The sequence below is a fragment of the Brachyistius frenatus genome, unplaced genomic scaffold, assembly GCF_029030835.1.
Source record: "Brachyistius frenatus isolate BFR_SWC_R1_liver_20210118 unplaced genomic scaffold, ASM2903083v1 Contig_14, whole genome shotgun sequence".
NCBI lineage: Eukaryota > Metazoa > Chordata > Actinopteri > Embiotocidae > Brachyistius > Brachyistius frenatus.
Genome location: NW_027210613.1, coordinates 107,712 through 125,509, shown reverse-complemented (window position 1 = coordinate 125,509; position 17,798 = coordinate 107,712). Strand labels below are relative to the sequence as shown.

Below are 17,798 nucleotides of genomic sequence, written 5' to 3'. Positions count from 1 at the left end.
ATACAGGAATATTCAGCGAGCATGAAAAGAAGCAGGTCAGCCATAGAAATAAAAGAGACACAGAAAGACGTGGAGAAAGAGGGGAAAATCTGAGGTGGAAGAAAGTAGCATGCAATCTTGGTGATTTTTCCCTGGGAGCTTCTCCCACTGCCCCTGTTCTTCACACACACACACACACACACACACACACACACACACACACACACACACACACACACACACACACACACACACACACACACACACACACACACACACACACACACACACACACACACACACTCTCTCTACGTGCTATTTCACAGCTAAGGCTGTTAAAACCAAAACACTAAAAGTCAAAGAAAGAAAAATACGGGCCGAGTTAAAGATCACATTTTCTTCCTGTCCCTTCGGCGGCCGCTCACAGCGCAGAGACTGAACGAGCAGCGGGTGAATGGGTTTACTTCAGGGCAGGGAATGATCATAACCACTGAACTGTAAGTGTCCTACTGTTGACATGAAACCCATGGCAGTCATGAAGCCCAACCGGTCCCCCGACTCTCTGATTGTACTCGGCTGAGCCCAGTTGCGCTTTAAAACAACATGCTAAGCCTCGCTCTGTAAGGCTTTTTCATAATGGGAGAGATTAAATGATGAAAGTCCGCACTGCCGCTACGCAAACATCAAAATTAAGTTCTGTGGCTCAAGAAAGGCCAATGTGTTCTTAAAGTATCTGCCGTGTTTAGGACGGAAATATCCCAGATTTCACATGTTTATGTCTCATGAGTCAGTGGGTGCTCAAGCCCAAAACCCACAGACCTTATTTAGTGTAGAATAAATAAAACAGGTTGTTGTTGTTAAGGAACTTAAATGTAGTTATAAAGAGATGCATGGACGTTTTATGTGTTTATTAATGTAGGCTACTAAGACAAACTCCCCCAAAGAGAGAATGACTGATAATGTGACATATTTATTATAATTCTGTAAATGACATATTGATTTTCACATACATCTGACCATCCTCTTGATGAAGGCCATGAAGTTCAGCTACAAGGAAATCTAGCAAGTGGACCATGAGTTAATAACATTTTGATATAGTGATTATTTATATGACTTCATATGTCTTTTCATAATATTTTACAGGTTATTAATCAGAACAATGTTTTTTTTATTTTTGTAATAGTTATTCATAGCTTATAAATGACCAAAAAGCATTGTTCAATTATTAATTAAATATTATTGAAGTCATCATCTACAGCACTTCATAAAGGGGTTTTTTTTTTAATAGAAATTGAAGTCGTTATGCCCTGAAAGTGAGAACTTACTGTTCTCTTAGACTCCTCAAATCTATTGGACGAGAAGACCAACTAATTCTGTCTGCTTGTGCAGTAAATCAGCCGTGTCGAATCTACAGAGTGCTGGAAGTCGGGAAAGCTCCGCGCCCAAACACTGCGAACCAAAATGTCACGTACATTTTAATAAAATCCGTCAGATTTACTGCACGACGGAGTGAAATAGCAGGCTCTTGTATCTGCTAAGGTATTCAAGTGGCAGGTTCCCTCCCTCGGCCACGGCAACTGTTAAATCTGTAAGATTTGAAACAGCACGAACAGAAGCAGGCGAGAACGGGACTCTGTGATTTACAGGTGGCAGAAAACATCTCTGTCTCACTTACTATCTCTGGAAGAGTAGCTCTGTTTTCACCTTGCACTTGGAGACAGTCGGGGTTTCTTGACAACTATACAGACTCCAGATGGAAGTAAGTTTGTCTATGAAAATCAAAGCGAAGTCTGGGGGTGTTGGAAGAAGAGATAAGTGCATGTCTTGCCAAGATTGCATCTCTCCAGCTTCCAGAGTGAATGTGTCCATGATGTGCCCTGAAGAGACCTCCTCCTCTGTGTCCTTGAATCCCTGCAGGTGTTGAGGCTTTAAAGTTGTAGGGCGGCTCTCGGGGTCAGCAGACAGTGTTAATCAGATCACGCTCAGCTTCAGTACGGAGTCAGATCGCCAGCGGGGATGTTGGAAGAGAGAGGCCGTGTTCTTGAGCACATATTTTATTACCTTTAGTATACTAATCTGTGCTTTTTCTGTGACTCTGAGGATGAAGCTGGATCAGTGGAAACGTTAGTTTCAACAGAGCATGTGAACCAAAGCTATAAAATAACCAATAAGACACTGAGGCTGCATGTTTTTAGCGCTGGTGTCCTGTTTGCTGTAGTTCTTATTTATTTGGAAAAAGCAGACGGTGCTTTCTGAATCACATACTTTTTTTTCTTTTTACATTCGGGACGTACTGCAGCTGCCCTCACAAAGTATTTACTGTTGCATGTAGTATGCATACAATGAGGACATACTACTTTGGCCGTGAACTTTGACCCTTCTGGTCATAGCCGTCGCGATCAGAAGTGCAACATTTGAAGTAAAACAAAAAGGATGCGATTTGGAACGAGTACTCTCCTCCTCTTCCTCCTTCATCTTCTTCTCCTCCTTTTCTTCTTCTTCTTCTTCTTCTTCTTCTTCTTCTTCTTCTTCTTCTTCTTCTTCTTCTTCTTCTTCCTTTTGTGAACATTAGCGCCACCAACTGTCTCGGCGGCTCAGTCTGTTTGACTTATCTTCTGCTGCACAGAGGATTGTGGATAATCACAGCTAGAGTAGCATGCTGGCCTGCATACTGCAAAATATGACTTGATATAGTCGGACATCCTGGTACCTTTCACATACTGTGTATCGGGACATTGTGATTCTGTTTCTGGCATGCGGGGCAGAACGGTAGAATGGATATTGGAATGCACAGAGAGTCTAAAGGACACACGAGGCCCCTACAGGCCTGTTTTTAGTCACAAACAACCAAACTAAACCAGTTTTGTTTGAAACAACAACAAATGAGCAGTTTTGGCGTTGCACACACACACACACACACACACACACACACACACACACACACACACACACACACACACACACACACACACACACACACACACACACACACACACACACACAAGCAGACATGCACACTGAACAACAGGAAGGGGCCTTTCTGAGCCATGTATCTGTGATGGATAGCGAGTAATAAAGCTTACTGAGGTAAGCCTTTTTGGACACGGAGAACATCGTTTGTCTATATATAAATAAAAGACAACAATTGTGATATCCCACATTTTGTCTGACAGGCAACATGTGATTTAAAGAAACGCTCTACAAATGCAGTAGTAAATTGTGTTGTATGCAGGTGCACAGCCAAAATCGCTCCGAAATGGCTACAACCTACTGGAGTGTGATCGTTTCAATATGCTCATTTTTTTTAAACGTTTTTTTAAAACCAGTGAAATCTTTAGCCATCTGCGTCAGCCGCCGCAGCAGCATACGTTTCTAATTCAGAATCAATCACGGTGAGTTTATCAGATGGCTGAGATATTTTACCATAAACTCTACGGTAATGAGCCATGCAAAGAGTTTTAATCTGTCTCCTTTCATATCTCATTTGCTGAGACGTGTGTTTTGCTCATTTTGCTGCATTTTTTTTAAGGCTTTGGTGTTTGCTTTATGCGTTTACGCTTCACTAGTTTGTGAAACGGAGCTTTTGATTTCACAAACTCTTGAGTCATCCGTACGCACAGAAGCTCTTTAGCTTCTTACTTTTATGTTTTTCTTTTGAAAAAAACCCACTTTGATTGTTGAGTTCTGCTGTGCTATTCTTCCACTGCAGCTAAAGGCGTACAACTTAAAGCCGTCAAGCTGAGCTGCGAAATCAAAATAAGTGAAAGCACCATTTTTGTGCAAAGCATTCAAGCATCTGCTTGGCGCTTGGTGACATCATCTGTCAATCAAACAGGGTGGGTAGTACATAACATTCATTTCTTTTCTTTTTTTATGGGCATCTCCCATCGTTTTTTTGTCAGAGGGTCCTGTATTTTCCTCACGCATTGCATTGTGGAAATTTTTTCTGAAAACGTTTAAGCACTGGTCTCCATTTTTAAGTATTCTATATTATTGAATACATTTCTTATGTTTCCACTGTTACAGACTGTTTACTGTAAATTTAAACCCCTTTTACAATATATTTTTATGATGTGTTATTGTTAACGATGCAGTCTGTAACGACTGCACACCAAATTCAGAGAAGTCAGTGATAAGGGCACTGGAGAGCAGCTCCAACCATGTAAACACCCTCTCCCCCCCCCCCCCTCCCCCCTCATCCTCCCTGGAGACGGACCTCGAGTGAGCACACCCGCGGCCCTCGGGTCCCCGGGAGGAAATGGGAGGAGGAGGAGGAGGAGGAGGAGAGGGAAGCGGCAGGCTCACAAAGAGAGACAGAGTGAGGTGAGATAGGGAGAGGCAGAGCACACCAAGCAAGATCAAAGACAAACGTTCTGCACTGCCGCGGCCAAAGTAAGCATTTCAGTAAAAGTTGTTGTCTTTAGATTTCTAATTTGGGACACTGCTGTTTTATTGTCCTCCAGCCTTTCTAGTACATTTGGCTGTGCTTAAGTGATTAGAATCAGGGCCGGGCAGACACCTAAATCCTCCTGGGTCGGGTCATTCGGTTCGGTAATATGTCCGATTCATCTGAGCACAGAGAGCCGTGAACCATGTCCTCTGAAAGGTGAGGCACATCAGAGGCTCGCAGGTGGAGATTAGAGCCCAGCTCCACTTTGTCTCTCCGCGTGAGGCTCGGGGAGTATGTCATCGTTATTTCTCACGGCTCTCTACTCCAACTGAGCCAGGAGTCTAAAAACGGCAGCAGACATATCGATTGTAAATCTGTTCGGTGACATCAGAGCACATTTTGTTTACACTCTGTACTTTATTTCTTCTTTTCTCTTCATCCCGACAAAAGATGGATTGTCTCACCTTTCTCTTGGCATCCCTGCACTGCCTCCTTAAGAGATAAATCAAGTGTAAAATTTTAGTACCGTACTTTATTGCCTCTGTCCCACTTTTCTTCATCTTCCTCATATTTTTCTTCTTCCTCTTTCTCTGCTTCTTCTTTTTTTTTTTTTCATCCATTATATCTCAAATTATTCTTCCCTGCCATGACTTTACACTGAAATCAGGACTTTAATGGTGTCATTGCTCACTTCAGCAATGTTGGTAGATGATTGGCTGCTGCCAATAAAGCAACAGTGTCACCTCCAGCTGCTGCAGGCGTTTGTAAAACCTCCGTTCTCGGGATAAACTCTGAAACAAACTCAGTTGCCCCGTCTCTTCTTCTTTCTTTTCTTTTTTCTCTCCAGCTCCTCTGTCAGTCGTGGAGGCTGAGTGGTTCCACATGGGGAAGCCTGGGGCTTCACACATCAGCTTAGCTGTGGGGATGAAATATACTGTCTGTACATATCATCACATCATTAGGCCCAAAGGGATCCCTGCGATGGATTAGAAGCTGTCTACCTGCGAGGCTCGGATGAATTTATGAGCACTTCATCACGATGAAGCACGAGTGGAATACTTTGTCTCTTTCCATTTGTGTTTATCTGTGGGAATAAGGATTGCTTCCCTCTTCGTTTCACTCATTCTCCTTCACTTACTCTATCTCGACTCCTCTGTCTGTGTCATGTGTGTATGCGTGTGTCCTGACCTTTGACCCCCTCCCTATTTTTGACACGGCTTGTTATGAGCACAAGATAAGTGGCGTTGTCCGAGCCTCTCCGTCCAGCCGTGTGTGTGTGGGAGGCAACAAATTGTCCATTAAGTGTTTCTGCTGAGGCCGAGAGAAGATTTGATATAGTGGGGAAACAAAAGTAATATGTAGCAGGAAATTCAATTGTCTCTCTGCAGCAAGTTTGAGCATTAGTTTGGCTTCCCCACCAAATCAATTTCACGTGAAATCACAAGTTCAGATGAGGTTTAGCTGCCTCGGAGCCAGTCCCCTTTTACCCTATCTGAGCTCCTGCACAGATTCGATGCCAGTGTTTGTCAGTGTTTACATAAAAGGACTTCTATGACTCAGATGAACTTCCTCGCTGAGAGTCCGAGCGCCACAATAGAAGGAAGCTACCTCGTCTTTCTCACAGAGCTGATGTGGTACTACAGGAGGTACAAGCAAGCATAGGAAACAACCCCCCTTTGCAACAGTGTAAAGGTCCGTGATCCCAACACAGCTGCAGTTAATACATGTTGTGAAAGTAAGAGGAGTTCAGGAAGGTGCCCTCCACTCCTCCAGTATCAAGAGGCTCCAAGTGAGAACAGAAGTCGCTGGCAGGAAGCTGCCGTTACAACCTTGAGTTCAGAGGTCGTGTTTTGGGTAGTCAGCTGAGGGAAGGTGAAGTCACTCTCTTTGCCAGTCAGGCCCCGATCTGACTGCGGGGGATTGTGTTACGACAGCAGGAACCTCCAGGAGGCTCTCAGGCCTCGAGGCTCTGCATTTCTCCAGACCACAGGGCATCCTCTGTTCTCTGAGGACGCCCGGCTGTTATCGAACCCCAGTGTGCAGCGCTCTCCTCTAACAATGCTAACTAAATCCCCAGTGCAGGTCAGGTTCACGCTGAACTCTCAGAGAAGCCAAATGAAATCATAACGCCCGTGCTCGGATTACTGGATAACAAGAAGGCCGAATCGTAGCACCATAACTTCTTTGTTCTGATATCAGAGTCAGAGAAAGCATATAGTTTGTATATGAAGTACTCATTGTTAACACAACAGTGAAATTGAAGTTTTTGCTACTTTCAGAGACTCTTTTACTTTTATATACTGTTATTTGTATACAAATCACATATAAGCACACATTTCTATACATTTGTATAGTTATATATGTATCGAAAAGTATGTTAAAAGTAGAGTGAAATTGTTAACATAGTTTTAATGGTCAGATGTAGGACTCTTTGTTGTCATATGTCAACTTATGAATGACATCATCCTGATCAGGACTAACTTAAAAAGCGTGAATAAGCTCTAATAATAAGCTTCCATTTATGTCTCTTGGATGATCGATTCTTCGTATAAGGCATTACAGACCAGACCTGTTGCTGTTTTCTGTTTGCTAATGGCACAGCACTCAGCAGCAGGCAGACACAGAAAACAGAGCTAGAAGAAGAGTAAATGTTGCATATACATTTGCCAGGTGGCCAGAAACACAACTCCAAATGCTGCTCAATGTGTAAATGTACAGTTGTTTACTGCAAGCTCAACTTTAAGGGCGTTGTGTTCACAGTTTGTTTCGGCTGCTGTTTAAACGATTTCTAGAGATCATAGGCTCATAATCAATTTATTTAGTTTGGGTATTCTTGCAAACAGTTGCAGCAACTTTTCTGCCTCTTAAGTCCTACCGTCACTCGTGCTGCTCGCCTTCTTATTCTCCTTTTTACTTGAATGAAAGGTAAATTGCAGACCTCCTGTGCACTGTGCACAGTCTTCCACTACTCTACTATTTACCTCTCGACCGATCAAGACAGAAGCTAGACGACGTGTTGCTGTGGTAACTTTCCATAGTTGTAAACTCCTCACTCCTAGTATTATAAACAACCTTCCAGTGATAAGTCTTGTCCGATTCATGTAGTTACTACTCAAACTCAAACTTCCTGAATTGCATTAATCGTCTCACCAGTACCTGGTGCAACATGCTCCTTGTGAGGGCTATTTTTGTTCCGACTGCTCCTGCTGGTCAGAAAGTGTCACATGACGATCCGCTTGTTTCCCACCAACATCATGTGGTTTCTAAAAGCTACAATCACCTGCATGTACATGTTTGTGTCACACTTGCAGGATGTCTCCTGGAGGTAGCTGACTCCCCCTCCTCACAGGTTGAAGCCAATCATCTCCCATCACAGCGAGGTTAATTTAGCGAGGTCAACATTTATACAGCCAGCAGTCACACCCAGTGGAGATGGGGGGTTTTGCAATGACACACTTTCCCTGCCAAGGAACACTGGTCGGCCCCTCACAAAGGAGCCGAATTGTCCGTTGAAGTGTTCGGCTTGGCTGGCATTCGCAGTAAAGCAGTCATATTTCTGTGTCACTCTCACACCTGCCTGAAATAGATCTCCCAGCCGCCCAGCCTCAAGTATGAGTCCTGACAGGTCCGGACCGCTGTTTACTGATCGCACTGGCAGTGCAGCTAATAAAGGATGTCACTCTGTTTGACAAAGACTAGCAGCGTACGTACTGTTTTCTTTTTCTTTTTTTTTCAGCAGGGGAATATTTGGAGCTCAGTTTTCCGCTGTTTTTGTTTATTCATGAGAGGGTATCCTCCCAGTTACAGCTTTCCATTATTAACCTGGGAAACTGAAAAAAGAAAAACAACAAAACAAGTTTCCAGTGCTTGTTGAGAGGGATGCCGGGTCACTTTACTTCATTATTGTGCAACATTAAATACATTTTTATTTTTTACAAGAGCAAATAGAGATCATGAAAGTGGAAAATAACCCTCTGGTATGTTTTTTCAAACATTATATGTATCTTTACAAGGCCTAGTTTACTGTGGAGATCTTGCACCGTACCTCTGCCCGGACACTTTTTTGCAAAGGGCTGAATTTTTGCAGCCAAATTCCACTCAGAACAAAATGTTCCCCCGCATGTCTGACTGACTTCCCCGCTTTGCTGCAAATTTGTGGTTATCGTGTCACTTCACGGAAGGTGAAACAGACTCAAAAATGCAGAGATGTCATGCAAAAGTTTGTCTTAAAAGGAGAAATAGAAAAGTTTGCATCGATAGAGCTGTGACACCTGATTTTGGTTCATTATTCAGCATTTAGGAAAAAAGTACATCTGAAATATTGGACTGCATACAAAAATTCATCAAGTAAACAAAATGGGTTTTTTTTTTTAGTAGTTTTTTTTAGCTGTTACATACGGTGTACAATTACTATATGATCATATGTGTGTTTATCTGTCACTCATTCAGGTTCTTTAAAATTGTCTTCATTTCCCAGAAGTTGTTGTTACTAAATAGTGACATGAAGCAGTTATAAATAGCCTCCTGGTGTTGTCTTGTGGTGTGGCCCACATCCTGTTTCTAGAATTCTCACGTTGCTGACAGAGTACTTATATGAAAACACAATAAGGGCCATTGATTTACCTTTTCTTCTCTCTCTATCACTTGTTTCTTCAGAATGGAACATCACTGGGCATGCCAACGGAAAATATTAGTTGATAGAGCAAAATAACACCACAGTGGGTGGAGGAGACGTCATATTGTCTTTTACGGTGACTGAAAAGAAGAAAGGAAGCCAGAGCTTTCAATCTGAGAAAAACAAAGGGTACATTTGTGGCTTCTTGCAGCCAAGCTGTTGGGTTTTCCCATCTCTTCTTCAGAATTACCTGGAGCTGTTTGCTCACCTCGGCTGACAGAGGCGAGCAGCGACATTAAAGTTTCATCATTTTAATTATTACACATGCTCACACTTCCTTTATGCCCTGCGATGGCAGAACTAAAAATAACCTCAGCATGTAAATGCCTGTTTAGCCCGGAGCGGAACAGGGTTGAAAACAGCCAGCAGTGTTGGCACAGGTCGGATTTTTCCAATGGGAGTTCCTCCTGTTGAGGGAGGTGAGTCCCAACCAAACCCTGTGTGTGTGTGTGTGTGTGTGTGTGTGTGTGTGTGTGTGTGTGTGTGTGTGTGTGTGTGTGTGTGTGTGTGTGTGTGTGTGTGTGTGTGTGTGTGTGTGTGTGTGTGTGTGTGTGAAAGGTGAGGTGAGTGTTTGACTGCCTACAGAAAGCAAGGCATGCTATTATAGGTGTGTGGCCTACTTCTTTTAAACCTGTTACACATTATTTACGGACATCATTTTGGTCTCCAGTCTTGGTAACATGTGTCCATATTTTTTTGGTGTTTCTGCACTACGTTTCCCATGAATCAGTTCATCTGTTCCACTGTGGAAAAGTGTAATTCTTTTTTCTTTTTTTTTCTTTTTTTTGGTGTGTGCATCTTTCCATGTTTCGTCAGCACATGAGCCAATCAATATATCATTGTACCAGTTGAGTAAATGGAAGGATCCAAATTGTTTTCTCTTCTCTCAGTGTTGTTTTCATCTGGATGCCTTGCCATTCACCAAACAGTATCTAGTGATAACAAACTGCAGGCCTGCTTTGAACCTCAGAGTGGGTGGACTTCCTGTCTCGCTCCGCTGGTTGGTTTTCACCAGACTCTTTCTGTCTCTGTCTCCATCAGCTCTGCGTTATCAAGCAGAGCTCTGCGACTATGAAGCTTCTTGTTTGTGTCGAGCCTCAGGTCTCGGGGTGCTCGCCATCTTCTCAGTCACTTCCCTCTGTTTTGCCAAAGAACACAGAGCAGATAAAGGCAGGGGACAGATCTCTGTCTGCACTGGTGTGGGAAAAGCGCGGGCACAGGAACCAGTGCAGGAAAGACAGGACAAGGACTTTGAAACAGAGATGTGTGTATGGAGCCGATATGAGTTAGTAATGACACTGTTATGTTTGGATTGCAGTGACACATAGCCAGTAATTCTCAGCTTGACCACATCTATGCCAAGTATTCAGTGTGGTATTTCTGTGTAAATTCACGTGCAGTCATGAGAAAAATCAATTTGATGCGATATTACCAAATTAAATAATAAAGAAGAATATAATAGAATAAAAACTTGTTTTACAGTAGAAACATAAGGTACACCGGTTAACTGGATTCTTTGTATGGTCAGTGATCATGGCCGGATTAAACTGCGAGTTGGGTAAAAAGGATTTTCTGGGCCCCTGGAAACCCTAAAACGCCCCCCGCCCCCATTTAAAAAGTATCTCTATGCAACTTGTACAATGTGTTTATTTACAATTTAGTCCTAGCTGTGTAAATTAGACTTAACACAATATTTAGAAATATACAAATTCAAGCATAAAACTGAAATGATAAAGACCTTTAAAACTAGAAATAAACACAACAAGGATCTTCCAAGATCAGGCAGTAAAACAAGGCCCACTGGGGGTGGGGGTGGGGGGGGGGGGCTCTTATCAGATCATTTGTTGTGTTCTTTGTTGTGCATGTAAAAACAGAAATAAATTAAAGCGATTTCATGAGTGGGGGGTGAGAGACTGATTTAAAAAAAAAAAAAAAAATTTTTTCATTGGGTGGCACCATGATGCAGTGGTTGTCACCTCACAGCAAAAAGGTTCTGGGTTCAAACCCGCTGGTCGGCTAGAACTTTTTGTGTGCAGTTTGCATTTTCTATCTGTGCTTTCGGAGGTTTCCTCTTGCTTAGTTAGTTTAACCTAACAGGCATGTGTCTGGTTGTTTTTTTTTTTTTAATTGCGCTTTTCATTGTGTCGCCATGGTGATCTGTAAAATCGATAATTTCTTTTTTAGGATTACGTAGCAAATTATGTTGCAGTTGTTTTTTTTTTTTTCCTGTTTCAAGAAGAATGTCATCACCAAAGTTGTGTTTTCTGTAGACGTTTTCTCCAACTTACTCTCACAACCAGACACATGCCTGTTAGGTTAAATGATGATTGTAAGTTGCACTTAGGTGTGAACATGAGCGGGAGTGTTCTGGCTCTCTGGCCTGTGATGGACTGGCTACTTGTCCTTTCCCTAAAGTCAGACCCTCAATAAATAAGTCACATCCCAGAAATCATGAATCCTACACTTCCCATAATGCAGCCTGATAACATCCCTCTTTGTCCTCCACTCCTCCACTTCTTTCAAACTTCACATCATGGTTATATTTTCAAGCGTCAGAAAGATCCCATCACAGCCACATTATACAACTGTTGTAACAGACTGAGTGTTAATAACAAAGACAAGTAAAGTGATCCTTCAGTGATCTAAATTGTTCATCACTGTGGCTCCTTAATAATGATCTGCTCTTTCTCTTGTGTTTCCACAGTTAACGAGATCATCAGGAATGACCTCTCCAGCATTTCTGTTCACACTCATGCATAGACATCTAGAAGTCTTCTGCAGCACACACACACACACACACACACACACACACACACACACACACACACACACACACACACACACACACACACACACACACACACACACACACACACACACACACACACACCACACACTCCTACAGCAGCATCAACAAAACGAGGACAAAAAAAAACGCTTGAGGTCCAGATAATGAAGAATAAAGTTTTGACCAGGATCTCCCACCAGACCACCGCTGCCATCAGCTCCTCAAAGACTCGCTGCAGACTCACAACGACAATCACTGGCAAGCTCCATTTCAATAAACAGGTGAATGTTATATTAACAAAATAAAAAGGGAAGTGATATCAGGAGCAAAGTACACGACTACACTTGCCTTAATCCACAGCAGATGTTCTTTAGTGGACCAAGCAGCTCGATGAGACTGAATTACTCTCCTCTCTTTAACAAATGACAATCTTCATTTCGAGTGTGATCTGTATGTTAATGCACGGACAGGCTAATGGGACAATAAGTGTCAGGCTTCATCACTATGGTTCATTTGTTTGTGCAGTCAGTCCGCAGCAACAGAATCGGTGCCTTACAGCAGTGATATGGACAAACAGCAGCAGTCACACAAATGCAAACGGTTCACTGTAACCCAAAAGTGGAAGTTTTTATATGACCTTTTTGTATCATTTCAATGATTTGTTTACAGGGAAACAGAATAAATAAATAAAAAAAAGGCTGGAAAATATGTATGGAGTATGTGAATAGATTAGACTTGTATTTTTCTTGCTTTCTTATTATTATTATTATTATTATTATTATTATTATTATTATCTTTGTTCATTTATACTGAATGTTATGTATGATATTCTTTTGTATAAACATGTATTTGAAAATATGTATGCCTTATGCTTATATCATGCAGTTTAGCTTTCTGTTTGTCTTCTCCTGATATGATTTTCTTCCATTTCTGCTTCCCTGCTTTATGCTTTTTCACCTTAGTGCCTATTTTTTATGACCCCGTTCCCGGTCTTCCAGTCCTCCACCCAGACCGTGACATAATGAAGCAAAGACAATCAGAGAAAATATATCATACATATCCTGTGACTACAGTTCCTGGTTTGCAGGGGTTTCTAAAGGCAGATATGAGAGATTTTGTTTCTCCCCAGCTATGAGATAGTTGAACAATGGTATGCTTACCTGCTGAATTTAAATGAGAATACTCTTGGACAATATGTATTTGTCTGTTACTTCTTGCACTGCAGGTTTGCATGTAAATAGGCACAGGGATAATCAATGTACGCCAGTTTTACTCGTCATCTGGGTGATTTCACCGAGGCAGGACTGTTACTTCCACCTGGCAATAATTGATCTGAGTAAACCAAAGGATTTTTATCTTTGGTGAAATTATTGCCCAAGTTTCCTTTTTCTCTCGGAGACTTTAGCCTCGAGTGCTTTCCCCCGTCCCGAAAAAAAAACAAAAAACATTATGCACTTTACTGTAGGAACATAGCAGATTTTCTCGCCTCCAGACCAAATATTGTAGACTGATTTCCACTGTAGTGTCACAAACATCAGCTCTTCCTTCACTCAGCTGCAGTCTTTTCCATGTTATGTGTCTTTTGGAGCATGCACACAGTTAAAAATGTTGGGGATCATTTAGCTGATAGTAGCTTCCACAATAGCTTCCTCATCCATTTTTAGACATATATTATAATAGCATGACTAAAACTGTATGAATAAGGTTTCTATTTTGTGCCTTACTCTCTTTCCTGGCTACAACAATTGTCGCAACTCTGTAATGCTTTTTCTGTGTAGGCACAAGGTGAAACATATTTCTCTTTAATATGAAATATTTATGAAAAATTAAATGTGTTTTAAGTGCATTTAATGTGTTCTCAAAAATGAATTAATAAATGGCATAACATTGACCATAAATACAAGTCCTGGTGTTTACATTCGAGCAAACACACTTTGTCAGTGTTTTTGGATTTGTTTTTATAAGTAAAGATGTATTGTAATTTGACACTATATATTGTCAAGTAGCTACATGAACTTTTTGGTTTAATCTGAGATTGTCTCTGAATCTATGAAAGTCAAACATGTATGTGAAAGATCTGACTTCTTGTTTTAGTTCCAAGTAAAACATGTACAACACTTTCTTTATTGCAAAAAAGTAATTCATTTAATTTCACATTACATATTTAAAGTAACATTAAACATGAAAAAAGGAGTGTCTTTACTTTTAGAAACTATTTATATGTATCTGAAATGATACATTATAAATCACAGATATTGAATCAGTTGGACAATGCACAGTGCTTTCTAACATTGATTTTTGAATGTGTTTCAAAACAAAAATTGAATCATAAAAAGTTATTTTTGCCACCCACACTGTATAAAATGAAATAAGCTGCTGATATGCCATCTACGAGCTAAAGCCTGTGTGTTTTCCGGTGAGTATTGTTAGTGGTGATTAGTTATGAGTGTAACATCTCCTCTCCATGGGAGCTGTGCCAAGCTCCTGTGTACCACCTGCCAGTCCTCCAGACTTTTTCCATTCAGCAAAGTTATGAAGAGCCCATCCCCATAGTGACAGAAGGCAGGCCGAGGTGGTGCTCCCCTGTTTGACTGTGGTTAGCCCAAAATAGCCTCACTATTTACAGATGCAGTCACGCCCCTTTTTCCTGGCACCCTGTCCTTCTTACCTTAGTCTCTTAGTGTCCCCTTTGACACAGTGGGGAAGTGGGGAGAAGACGCCTGCTCACGGCTTCAGCTGCCAAAGCAGCAGTCAAGAAGAGAAGCTATCTAAAGCAGTGAAAATTGATCAACATTTGTTGAAAGATTTTTCTATGCTCAGATGTACAGAACCTGCAAAACCTTTTAAAAATATTTTGTGAAATGTATTGTGTAATTTTTACAATCTCTCAGTGTAAGAATGAAACACTGAACTCTGCATGCTTCAACAAAGACTGCTCCAAAGGTTTATGTTTTTGAACACATACCGATCAGTCACAACATTTAAACCACTCTCCATGAGAAGCATTAATACAAAAGCCCAATGATAAATATTTACTTCAAAAGTTTTTTTTATTATTATTATTATTATTTTAATGGTCATTTTGTAGATTTAAATTTGTAGCACAGATTTTTTTTTTTTTTTTTTAACCCAATTAATTTAAATGGGAGGGGCAAAATATTAGGAACACCTCTCGGTATTACCCCAAATCTGTCGAACCACCATCCTAAATAACACTTAAAAAGGAGTACATATGACACGTTGGGGTTTTAGAGGATTGTGTGCTGCACTATCTCTTTCACTGCAAGATAAAGAATATGTAATGTGTTAAGTAGTGAGCTTCACAAGAGCTGGTAGGTGTTTTGTTTATGTGTGTGTGTGTGTGTGTGTGTGTGTGTGTGTGTGTGTGTGTGTGTGTGTGTGTGTGTGTGTGTGTGTGTGTGTGTGTGTGTGTGTGTGTGTGTGTGTGTGTGTGTGTGTGTGTGTGTACTTGTTCAACTATCTTTGAGAGGACCTGTTTTCATTTTAGGCAATTGGAATGAGGACATTTTGACAAAGTGAGGACATTTTGACTGATCCTCATTTCCTCACACCCTTCAAAAGGCTGTTTAGGGGTTGAGACTTGGTTTTAGGGTGAAGTTTAAAATTAGGTTTAGGTTAAGGGTTGGGGTTAGGCATTCAATTGTGATGGTTAAGATTGGGGACTGGGGAATGCCTTAAGTCAATTAATGTCCTCACAAAGATAGCTGTACAAACGTGTGTGTGTGTGTGTGTGTGTGTGTGTGTGTGTGTGTGTGTGTGTGTGTGTGTGTGTGTGTGTGTGTGTGTGTGTGTGTGTGTGTGTGTGTGTGTGTGTGTGTGTGTGTGTGTGTGTGTGTGTGTGTTTGTGTTTTGTTGTCTTTACTAAATGAAACAGGCCAGATGTTCTCCCTTGAGTCCAGGCTTTACGCTAACATAAGCTCAGCTAAGCAAAGCTAACCTTCTTCTGACCATAGCTTCATATTTAACTGAGAAATATGAGTGGCATTGATCTTCTCACCTTAGTCTCGGAAAGAAAGTGGATTGAAAAACTTGAATGATGCAGTATTCACACTGCTTTAGGTTAGAGTTTTGTCATATGGTTAAAATAACAATCACTTTATTAATAATACTAATACATTATATTTGTATAGTGTTTCTCGTGGTACTTAAAGACACTTTACAGAGTTGAAATGATCAAAGAAAATTGCACAATACAAATATAAATTATAATTAATTTAAAAGTCATTAATCGTATACATGATCACACACTGAAAGTAAGAAAGCACTTATATCTTTGCCAGGAAATCTCTTTCACTCTACTTCTTATTTGATATCGAGGAACATTTTCATAAAATGAGTTATACCAGCTTTTATTTTTTGTCATCAGAAGTTTGGAGGCAGCTAAATGGCTTCCTTATCTTTAGATATTTAATCTGATCTCATGACTTCTTGGTGATTTGCAAAATACGTGTTTCTGACCTGAACTCCAAACAAACGGCTGTTTCTCTGTATATTCAGTGCATTTGTTTATGCGATGACATTCAAAGATCAGTGTTTCCCATGATCCAGCAGTATTTTGCACACAGTTGTCTCATGGACGCAGGAGCTGCGTCTGAACTCGGCTGAAGACTCCTCCGATCGCCTGACCAAATATCAAATGGCATGATCGACTGCTGACTGACAGGCTGACTTGCCGACAGACAGTCCGAATGAGTCCTCGGCAGAAAACTCACACACTCGGTTCGATGTCGACCGTTTCCCCAGAGTGAAGACGACAGCAGAGACGAGCCAAAAGCCAATTCCCGATCATAATGATCGCAGCGCGTGCCTTCATCTCCCCGAGGTCCACATGTACACACCACCTGGCAGAGGGCACGACTTAGAAGTTTCATTGTACAGATTTACAGTGTCTTTACGGCCTCACTTCCTCCCCTATTGTATTCCCACAGAGCCCTTGATTTGCCTTTTATAAAGCAAGTGCACATAGGCACAGTGCTGGAGCTCCTGCCCTCATCTCTCATCAGCCATCTGCAGGCAGTAAATCCTCAATATACCTCTGTTATGAAGGGCATGTTGAGAGAGCCATGGGGGTGGCTTTAAGAGATGCTTTAAGAGATAATTGTTTGACCATGCTGAGGGATGTTCGATAGCTTTGCCCCATAAGCCAGCCCTGCATTTAATGTCTTTGGGTTCCTTTGAATCAACTTTTGTGATTCTTTTATCCTTCCGAAACATATGTCAGGGGACAATAAACAGACCTTCTGATCAGTTATCTTTAGAAATATAAGGAGAGAAGATGAGGACCATGTGTGTTTACACATGTCTTTCTAATCTGTTTGGGGTGAGGCTGTCAGGCTCCACAGGTGTACAACCCAGCCTTTTTACAGGGCCGTTTCACGTGGTACAGAATCAGCAGATGACATGGTCACATCGTTGCAGACCTACAGACAAATCACCGTTTTAAAAGACACTTTAAGAGATGCTCCGAACAGGCAACCAGATGGGGCCTGGAAAATCTTGTGCCGCCTTTTATTCACCATCTGCAATCATTCAGCTTGATTCGCTCTTTCTTTTGTGATGCGTGAAATGTTGTGGAAGGATTTATAAAATTTAGCGGCAGGACAGATGTTTCAGCTTAAGAAATGTGAAAAGTGAGAATTATCTTAAAGTGTCTGTTTATATGATCGCAACACGTGAGTTCTCTATTTTCCTCATCAAAGTCACAGCATTGAAAAGCACTCTGAGAGCTCTATTTCTTCATGGAAAGAAGAACAAAAAAACAAAAAAACTCTGACACATCCAAAGCAATCATTCCCCCATTGTTTGCTGTAAATATGTCGGTACATATGCAGAATGTTTATGTTGAAGTACACTGTAGCGAGCATTAGGGATGCTCTTAATGGGCTACAGTAAAAGCCCTTGCTAGTCCCGAGTTCAGGCAGGTGCAGACTCTTACAGTAGATAAA

General features: G+C 41.3%; 1 protein-coding gene across 1 annotated transcript in view; it reads left to right on the top strand.

Moving 5' to 3' along the window:
• Positions 1-13,811, top strand: part of LOC138617775 (nuclear factor of activated T-cells, cytoplasmic 1-like) — a 63,126-nt gene extending 49,315 nt beyond the window's left edge. Inside the window, exon 10 of the mRNA XM_069693034.1 lies at positions 11,749-13,811. Within this exon, the coding sequence (XP_069549135.1) occupies positions 11,749-11,804 (56 nt within the window). The 3' untranslated portion in view covers positions 11,805-13,811. The remainder of the gene's footprint in view (positions 1-11,748) is intronic.
• The last annotated feature ends 3,987 nt before the right edge of the window (positions 13,812-17,798 follow it).